Raw genomic sequence first — 10402 nt, 5'->3', positions numbered from 1 at the left:
TGGCCGCGGGGCGGGGCCTTGGCCGCGGGGCGGGGCCCGTGGGCGGCCTCACCTGGCGCGTGGCGGGCACCGAGAGGTTGAGGCCGTCGATGGAGATGTTGACAGCGATGCTCATGCCGGCAAAGCGCAGGTTGCTCTTGCCCAGGATGGAGGCCAGCGCCTTGTTGGGGGCCTGGGGAGGCAGGGGACAGCGCCAGCGTGCAGCGTGGGACGCGGGCTTGAGCACTGGGGAGGGGCCGCAGAGGGGTTGCTGGCTGGGGCAAGGGTCGGCGGAGGGCCCTGGTGTCCCCCGCCTCCCACCCCCCGCCTCCCACTCTGCCCACCAACCGCACCAGGGCCCGCAGCCCCTCACCCACCTTCTTTTTCCAGGAGCCCCGGAGGCCGGGCACAGCCTCATGCAGGCGGTTGATGGCTTCCCTGCGCGAGAGAGGGAGCAGGGATCAGAGAGCTCCGGGAGGGCTCAGAGGTGCGGGCTCGGAGGAGATGAGAACTTAGAGAGAGGCAGGGGGCTCAGAAATGGGAAGGGGTCAGGGAGAGGACCAAGGGAGGGGAGGCGTCACGGGGAGAGGGCGAGAGTTAAGGGTAGAGGAGCTAAGAGAAGGGTGAGGGTCCGAGAGCCGAACAGGAGGGCAGAGGGAGGGAGATGGGGTTGAGAAGGGGGCACAGGTGTATTCAGAGAAGGAAAAGGGGGGCTGCTATGGGTTGAATTGGGTCCCCCAAAAATATATGTTGAAGCCCTAATCCTCAGTACCTGCAAATGTGACCCTATTTAGAAATAGGGTCTTTGCAGATATAATTAGTTAAAATCAGGTCGTACTGAAGTTAAAAAAAAAAAAAACTTTGCCCTCAAGTCGATGCTGACTTATAGCGATCCTACAGGACAGAGTAGAATTGCCCCTTAGAGTATCTAAGGAGCAGCTGGTGGATTCGAACTGCCAATCTTTTGGTTAGCAGCCAAGCTCTTAACCACTGTGCCACCAGGGCCCATACTGAAGTAAGATGGTCCTAATTCAATGACTGGTGTACTTATAAAACCAGCTGGGGTTGAGTAGATTCTGACTCATGGTAACCCATGTGTGTCAGAGTAAAACCATGCTCCATACGGTCTTCAATGGCTAATTTTTTAGAAATAGATCACCAGGTCTTTCTTCCAAGGTGCCTCTGGGTGAACTTCAACCATCAACCTTTCAGTTAGCAACTGAGCACATGAACCATTTGCACCATAGGGACTACTGGAATTACCATGGTGTCGTTAGCTATCATCAGATCGGTGCCGACTCATAGCCACCCCACATACAACAGGACAAAACGGTGCCCAGTCCTGCGCCATCCCCACAATCGTTATTATGCTTGAGCCCATTGTTGCAGCCACTGTGTCAATCCATCTCTTTGAAGATCTTCCTCTTTTTCACTGACCTTCTACTTTACCAAGCATGATGTCCTTCTCCAGAGACTGGTCCCACCTAATAACATGCAAAGTACATGAGATGAAGTCTTGCCATCCTCGCTTCTAAGAAACATTCTGGTTGTACTTCTTCTAGGACAAATCTGTTCGTTGTTATGGCAGTCCACGGTATATTCAATATTCTTTGCCAACATCATAATTCAAAGACATCAATTCTTCTTCGGTCTCCCTGATTCATTGTCCCGCTTTCACATGCATATGAGGCGATTGAAAATATTACAGCTTGGGTCAGGCGCACCTTAGTCTTCAAAGTGACATCTTTACTTTTGAACACTTTAAAGAGGTCTTTTGAGGCAGATTTGCTCAGTGCAATACATCGGTTGATTTCTTGACTGCTGCTTCCATGGGTGTTGATTGTGGATCCAAGCAAAATGAAATCCTTGATAACTTCAATATTTTCTCCATTTATCATGACATTACTTAATGGTCTAGTTGTGAGGATTTTTGTTTTCTTTATGTTGAGGTGTAATCCATACGAAGGCCGTAGTCTTTGATCTTCATTGGTAAGTGCTTCAAGTCCTCTTCACTTTCAGCAAGCAAGGTTGTGTCATCTGCATATTGAAAGTTGTGAATGAGTCTTCCTCCAGTCCTGATGCCACATTCTTCTTCATATAGTCCAGCTTCTCGGATTATCTGCTTAGCACACAGATTGAGTAAGTATGGTGAAAGGATACAACTCTGACACACACTTTTCTTGACTTGAAACCACGCAGTATCCCCTTGTTCTGTTCAAACAACTGCCTCTTAGTCTAAGTACAGGTTCCTCGTGAGCACAATTAAGTGTTCTGGAATTCCCATTCTTCCCAATGTTATCCATAACTTGTTATGATCCACAGAGTCAAATGCCTTTGCATAGTCAATAAAATACAGGTAAACATCTTTCTGGTATTCGCTGCTTTGAGCCAAGATCCATATGACATCAGCAATGATATCCCTGGTTCCACGTCTTTTTCTGAATCCAGCTCGAATTTCTGGCAGTTCCTTGTCAAAGTACTGCTGCAACCGTTTTTGAATGGTCTTCAGCAAAATATTATTTGCTAGGCTTAAAAGAGAGCCAATTCCAGAATAGAGTGACAACCCCACCACCACCAAGAAAGGAGAGCCAAGAGCAGAGGGCTTCCTTTGGACCTGGGATCCCTGCACTGAGAAACTCCTGGAATCAGGAGACCAAGAGACAGAGCTGTAACATTGCAGACAGCAAGAAGCGGTAGCAGAGAAACAGCGGCAGGAGAAACTGGCAGGAGACAGTGCAGTGGGCTTCCCAGGAATCAAAAAGCTGAGTACCTTTGAGCCAAGGCTTACTGGCAAAGTGGGGTGCCTCTGGGCACTTACTGGCAGAGCTAAAAGAGCTTTGTAACACTTGCCTGAGCAGGGCAGAGGCCCAGGGCCAGGGAGAGACCTGCCTGTGAGCACAGCTGAAAAGAGACTGTCCTGATGGAAAAACTGTACCCTGATGGTTCCTCAACCTGGTACTTCCCTAAAAAAAACCAATAACTGTATGGTCTGTAAGCTCCGTGTGGCCATTGCAACGAATTATCAAACCCAGCAGAGAAGCAGAGAGTGCCATGGGAGGGATGGCTGGTGTCAGAATTGGTAAAGATGGCAGAGAGAGGAGGCGTGTCTCACGTTCACCTCAAAGGAATCAGCCTTGGGCTGTTGATCTTCATTTTCTTCCCTCCTTGTGAAGTTAGAGGAGGTAAGATGCCGCCCCGACACCCCTGGTGGCGAAGTGGTTAAGTGTTTGGCTGCTAAGCAAAAGGTCGGCAATTCGAATCCACCAGCTGCTCCTTGGAAACCCTATGGGGCAGTTCTACTCTGTCCTACAGGGTCACTATGAGTCAGAATCGACTCGATGGCATCCCGCTAGGCTTAAAATGAGTCACCCCAGATGCAGGAGGGGAGAATCTCACCACTACCAACAAAGAAGAGCCAGGAGCGGAACACATCCCTCGGACACGGGATCCCTGTGCTGAGAAGCTCCTGGAACCAGGAGACAGAGAGAGCTGAAACATTGAAGACAGCCAGAAGCGGTGGCAGAGAAACGGCAGCAGAGGCAGGAGACGGGCAGAAGACGGCACAGTAGGCCGGGAGGTCACAGAGAAGTTTGTAAAAATCTGTCATTTCTTCATCTTTGGCCTTAGTGGTTGATGCGTACATCTGAATAATAGTCGTATTAACTGGTCTTCCTTGTAGGCGTATGGATATTATCTTATCACTGACGGTGTTGTACTTCAGGATAGATCTTGAAATGTTCTTTTTGATGATGAATGCAACGCCATTCCTCTTCAAGTTGTCATTCCTGGCATAGTAGACCATATGATTGTCTGATTCAAAATGGCCAATACCGGTCCATTTCAGCTCACTAATGCCTAGGATATCGATCTTTATGCGTTCCATTTCATTTTTGATGCCTTTCAATTTTCCTGGATTCATACTTCGTACATTCCACGTACTGGTTATTAATGGATGTTTGCAGCGGTTTCTTCTCATTTTGAGTTGTGCCACATCAGCAAATGAAGGTCCTGAAAGCTTGACCCCATACATGTCATTAAGGTCAGCTCTACTTTGAGGAGGCAACTCTTCCCAGTCATATTTTGAGTGCCTTTCAACCTGAGGGGCTCATCTTCCAGCGCTACGTCAGACAATGTTCCACGGCTATTCATAAAGTTTTCAGTGGCCAATTTTTTCAGAAGTAGACCGCCAGGTCCCTCTTCCCAGTCTGTCTTAGTCTGGAAGCTCCGTTGAAACCTCTCCACCATGGGTGACCCTGCTGGTGTTTGAAACACTGGTGGCATAGCGTCCAGCATCACAGCACAAGCCAGCCACCAGAGTATGACAGACTGACAGACGAGTGGTGGAGAGTTACATATAACCCAGCAATTCCACTCCCGGGTATGTACCCAAGAGAAATGAAAACATATGTTCACACAGAAACGAGTACACACATGTTCATAGCAACACACGTCACAATAGCCAAAAGGTGGAAATAACCAAATGTTCATCAGGGGATAAATGGATACACGAAATGTGGTCCATCCATACAATGGGATATTATTCAGTCAGAAAAAGGACAGAAGTACTGATGCACACTACAGCATAGACAGACCTTGAAAACACGCTCAGTGAAAGATGCCAGACACAAAGGGCCACAGAGTGTATGATTCCACTTATATGAAATGTCCAGAACAGGGAAATCCACAGAGAAAAAAGTGGATTAATGGTTGTCCAGGGGCTGAGGAAGAGGAATGGACAGTGACAGGTAACGGGTATGGGGTTTCCTTTCGGGGTGATGAGAATGTTCTGAAACTCTGTGAATGTACTAAAAATCACTGAATGGTACACTTCAAATGACTGAATTGTACGGCTTGTGAATTATATCTCAATAGAGCTGTTTCTCATAAGTCTTCAGTGATCAGAATAAATCAGTTTTCACACACAAAACAATGCCAGTCCCCTTCCTCTAAATACTGATTGTCACAGCTGTGTGACCTGATCCAGGCAGCTCAGAGCACCATGAGGGCAATGTCCCTTCTCCAGGCTGAAGACAAACAGGGGGCTCCCAGGCCCATCCCAGCCCTAACCTGACCCACGAGTGGGCACCAGCGAGCAGCCACAATCCCTAGGACAGACTGCGGACTGTTCACAAACACTCCTCATGTAATCTGCTCCACATTCGGCAAGGGCCGGGCTGTTACCAGTTTGCAGGAAAACCTGAGGTCTGGACAGTGGGCAGGGACTGAGCCAGGACTCAGACACAATCCGTCGGCCTCAGATTCATCTTAACCCTGGGCAGCACTGCTCCCCAAACTGGTAAGGAGTTGTCACTGAGTCAGCTGTCCTCAGATTCCACCCATTAATCAGCTCAGATCCCACTTCTTTCACCCCTTGCAAAGCCTCTCATAGGCCCTACTCACCAGGCAGAGCGGAGACTTGAACCCCACGCAGTCCAACACCCTGTCTCAGAGACTCACCTGGTAACCTGGGTGCGAGTGTTAAAATCCAGGGAGCGCATGGAACGGAGGACTTCGATGCAGCCCATGTACTAAGAAGAAAAAGAAAACAAGGCATTAGAAAGTGGAGTCTAAGCACCAGACAGAAGAACACATCTGGGGACTTAGAATTGAATCCAAACTCCTCACGCTTCACCCTCCTCTCTCACCGTCCCTGGACTCCAGTCCTTCTCTGTCCCTTGAAAATTTCAGCCTTGCTGCCTCAGGACCTTTGCACCTGCTGCTCCCACTGCTGTTCCCTTACCCCTGCTATTTGCAATATTGGCTCCTTCCCCATCTTTAGGGCTCACTCCAAATGTCACCTGCTCGGAGCTGCCTTCCCTGACTCTAAGGAGGTTTTCTCTGTTTCTCTTGCTTCACAGAAGCCTGGTTATTTCCTCCTAAGACTCCATCATACTGTCTCTTGTGTATTACCTTTCTCTTCCTCAGAGCACGAGCCCACGAGGGCAGAGATGGTGGGAGTCTCTTCACATCTGTATCCCCAGCACCAGCAGAGGATCTGGTACATGGTAAGTGCTTGACAGTTTGCAAATCCTTGGTCTAGACCTGTGCTATCTAATAGAGTAGCCACGAGTCATAAGTGGTTATTTAAATGTATTTTTTTCTTTTTTAAGTTTATTTTGACGTTGTTGAGAATATTCACAGCAAAACATACACTAATTCAACAGTTTCTCCATGTACAATTCAGTGTCATTGATCACATTCTTTCAGTTGTGCAAACATCCTCACCCTCCTTTTCTGAGTTGTTCCTCCCTCATTAACATAAACTCACTGTCCCCTAAGATTCCTATCTAATCTTTTGAGTTGCTCTTGTCACTTTAATCTCATATAGATAGTTCTTAAAAGAGCATAATGTTCAAGGCAGACATTCTTTACTAGTTGAGCTAAACTATTATTTGGTTTTAAGAAGACTTCAGGGGACATTTTTGTGCTTTTGTTTTAGGATTTTTTTTTCTATCGTACTTTAGGTGAAGGTTTACAGAACAAATAGTTTCTCATTAAACAGTCAGTACACATATTGTTTTATGACATTGGTTAACAACACGCCACGTCAACCCTCACCCATCTCGACTTCTTTTGTTTTTTTGGTGAAAATATACATAGCCAGAGATACACCATGTCAAAAATTTCTACATGCACAATTCAGTGACATTGATTATGTTCTTCCAGTTGTGCTGCTATTCTCACTTTAGATGAAGGTTTATAGAACAAAATAGTTTCTCATTAAACAGTTAGTACCCATGTTGCCCTATGACAATGGTTAACAACCCCACTACATGTCAACACTGTCCTTATTCAACTTTGGGTTCCCTATCACCAGCTCTCCTGTCCCCTTCTGCCTTCTAGTCCTTGTCCCTGGACTGCTGTGCCTCATTAGTCCCATTTTGTTTTATGGGGCTGTCCACTCCCAGGCTGAACGGTGAACCTCGGAAGTGACTTCACCACTGAGCTAAAAGGGTGTCTGAGGACCATACTCTTGGGGTTTCTCCAGTCTCTTTCAGGCCAGTAAATCTGGTCTTTTTTGTGTGTGTTAGAATTTTGTTCTGCATCCTTCTCCAGCTCTGTCCAGGACCCTCTGTTGTGATCCCAGTCAGAGCAGTCAGTGGTGGTAGCCGGGCACCATCTCCTGTACTGGACTCAGTCTGGTGGAGGCCTTGGTAGCTGTTGTCCATTAGTCCTTTGGACTAATCTTTTCCTTGTATCCTGTTCTCTTCATTCTCCCTTGGTCCCGAAGGGAGAGACCAGTGGAGTATCTTAGATGGCTGCTCACAGGCTTTTAAGACCCCAGACGCTATTCACCAAGGTAGAATGTAGAACATTATCTTTATAAACTGTGTTATGCCAGTTGAGCTGGATGGTCCCCAGGGGATATTTTTGGTTTAATGTTTTAAAAGATTATCTCAGGGCAATAGTTTCAGGGATTCATCCAGCCCCATGGCTCCTGAAAGTCTGGAGTCCATGAAAATCTGAAATTCTGTTCTGTATTTTCTCCCTTTGGATCCGGATTCTTCTGTAGAATCTTTGATCAAAATGTTCAGTCATGGTAGCCGGGCACCATTCAGTTCTTCTGGTCTCATGGCAAAGGAAGCAGTTGTTCATGGAGGCGATTAGCCACACATTCCATCTCCTCCTCCTATTCCTGACCCTCCTTCTTCCTCTGTTGCTCCAGGGGAAGAGAGACCAATGGTCGTGCCTTGGACGGCCACTGACAAACTTTTAAGACCCCAGGCACTACACAAAGAACTAAGAAGTGGAACAGAGGCACTAACCATGTTATTAGGCTAATTAACTGGGATGCCCCATGAAACCATGACTCTAACCCTCCAAACCAAGGAACCAAATCCCATGAGGTTTTTAGTTGAACATAAGCAGCCTCAGCTGCTACTTTTTTTTTTTTTTTGTCATTGTTGTAAATATACCTATCACACGACTTCTGCCAGTTCAACTTTTTACGGGTGTACAACTTATCGATAGCAATTATAATAATCGGCTGTGCAACCCTACCCTTAATCAATGTGATTTTTCCAACACCATTAACCGCCCCCTTCCCCCTCCGTTCCATCCCCGGTAACCACTGATAAACTTTGATGTCTATACATTTGCCTTATCTTTTTACTTAAGTGAGGTCATACAATATTTGTCCTTTTGTGATTGACTGATTTCACTCAGCAGAATGTCTTCAAGCTCCATCCATATTGTAGCATGTATCAAGACTTGGTTTCTCCCATCTGAGTAGTAATCCGTTGTACGTATGTACCACATTTTGATTATCTATTCATCTGCCGATGGACATTTAGATAAATGTAAATTATAATTGAAATTAAAATTAAAAATTCCTTCTGGAAAAGGCAAAACTATAGAAACAATGAAAAGATTAGTGGTTGCTAGGGGGTCGGGGGAGGGGGAGGGATGAACAGGTGGAGCATGGGACATTTTTAGGGCAGTGAAACTGTTCTGTCTACTGCCATCATGGGGCACACATGACATTAAGCATTTGTCAAAACTCATAGGACCACCACACAACACAAAGCTTGAACCCTTATGTGAACTGCAGAGTTTAGATAATACTAATGTATTGATACATTATTGGTTCATCATCTGTAACAAATGTACCACAGGAATGTACCACAGCAATTACAGGAGAAACAGCAGAAAAGCAGGTGGGAGAGGTACATGGGGACTCTGTATTCTCTGCACAATTCTTCTGTAACCTAAAACTACTCTGAGAAAGTCTATTCCATGACAGAATTTATACAGTTAAGTGACAGTGAGACATATATATCACAATACAAAAATAAAGTCTATTAAAAAGAAGAAGAATTTTAATACCATTCCTCAGTCACATCAGTCACATTTCAAGCACTGGATGGCCACGTGTGGCTGGTGATGACCACATCAGACAGCACAGATATAGAACATTTAATCGTTGCAGAAAGTTCTTTTGGACAGCGCTGGTCTAGACGAGTGGTCAGCAAACTACGACCCTTGCCACCTCTTTTTGCTAATAAAGTTTTATTGGAACACAGCCATGCCCATTCATTTGCATACTGCCTACAGCTGCTTTTGCCAAAGGCAAAGCTGAATTCTCAGGACAGAGACCACCTGGCCCGAACAGCCGACAATATTGACTCTTTGGCCCTTTTACAGGAAAAGGTTGCAAGGATCCTGGGCACCCAAAAAGTCAAGGTCACGGGATGGGTAAGCAGTGTTCAGGGACTGTTTTAGAGGGAGCAAAGAGACATAACCAAGTACAAACAGAAAACTTCACGGTCCTCGCCCCAGAGAGCCAGCCAGGAGATGTGAACACAACCCCATGTTCAATGGCACTTTGGAATCACTGATCATTTTCTTAGATGTGATCATGGGCGGTAGGTGTGTGAGAGACGTGGAGGTATTTACGGGTGTGTCACTGTGGGCAGAGCCCCTAACTGAAAGGTTGGCAGTTGGAGTCCACCCAGAGGAGCTTCAGAAGAAAGGCCTGGCGATCTACCAAAAAAATCAGCCACTGAAAACCCTATGGAGCACAGTTTTACTCTGACACGCAAGGGGTCGCCATGAGTGAACTCCACAGCAGCTGGTACTAGCGGGCAGCTTGCTTTCCAACGGTTTATCAACAACCATATACAGGAATCGATACATTGAGCGGAGAACGCAAAATGCGGAGTCCCAGGTGGAGCTTTTCTGTATGTGCGAAAAGGTCCCAATAAACCCTCGGAATAAATAAATAAAGGCCGGTGTCCCTCCAGTCTCAGCTCTCCTGGGTTCTGGCTGGGCATCGGCCCCCTTCCAGATACCTCTTCCCCGACGAGTCCACACCCCCATCCCAGGCCACGGTCTTGGCCGGTCCCGGACATCTGTGATGGACGCTTTTATCAGCGGTCTGGGCATCCCTCCCGCTGGGAAGCAGCAGTGCCCACTGGGGTCCTCACTCCCTGGACTCTTCCGCCAGGCAAGAATCAGGCGAGAGCGGGGGGAGGTGCTACCCTGCGCATGCGCGTCCTCCTCCCACCTGCCCTCTCCCCGCCCCTCCCCACGTGACGCCGTGGGAACCCGGACCCCAGCGCTTCGCTGGCTGGAGATGGGGGTCCGGGTGGTGGGAAGAGAAGGGAGGATGGAGCAGGGAGCCAGGCTCTTGGGGTCCGTGGGATGCCAAGGAAAGGAAGTGGGGGAGCCCCAGTACCCGAGGCCGCGGGAGGCTGGGATAGCGGGTCCCGGCCAGCACACTCACCCGCACGATGTAGGAGACCCCGGGCCCCAGGACCCGGGCATCTGGGTGCAGCCAGCCGTGCGCCGGCTTGTGGATGAAGCTGCCCTTGCGGATCCATTCGGCAGCAGCGTCTGGGGTCCCGGCCGCTCCCCGCGCCCCCCGCGGGCCCCGCGTCCCCGCCGCCCGACAGCGGCTCAGTGCTGGCAGGGGACAGGGCGC

General features: G+C 48.0%; 1 protein-coding gene across 1 annotated transcript in view; it reads right to left on the bottom strand.

Moving 5' to 3' along the window:
* SHC2 (SHC adaptor protein 2) overlaps positions 1–10396 on the bottom strand; it is a 33477-nt gene extending 23081 nt beyond the window's left edge. Inside the window, exons 1-4 of the mRNA XM_004378536.1 lie at positions 10205–10396; positions 5437–5507; positions 357–417; positions 53–172 (exon numbers count right to left, since the gene is read on the bottom strand). Of these exons, the coding sequence (XP_004378593.1) occupies positions 53–172; positions 357–417; positions 5437–5504 (249 nt within the window). The 5' untranslated portion in view covers positions 5505–5507; positions 10205–10396. The remainder of the gene's footprint in view (positions 1–52; positions 173–356; positions 418–5436; positions 5508–10204) is intronic.
* Positions 10397–10402: the final 6 nt, after the last annotated feature.

This window comes from Trichechus manatus, unplaced genomic scaffold, assembly GCF_000243295.1.
Source record: "Trichechus manatus latirostris isolate Lorelei unplaced genomic scaffold, TriManLat1.0 scaffold00057, whole genome shotgun sequence".
Lineage (NCBI taxonomy): Eukaryota > Metazoa > Chordata > Mammalia > Sirenia > Trichechidae > Trichechus > Trichechus manatus.
This window is presented reverse-complemented; position numbering and strand designations above follow the sequence as displayed.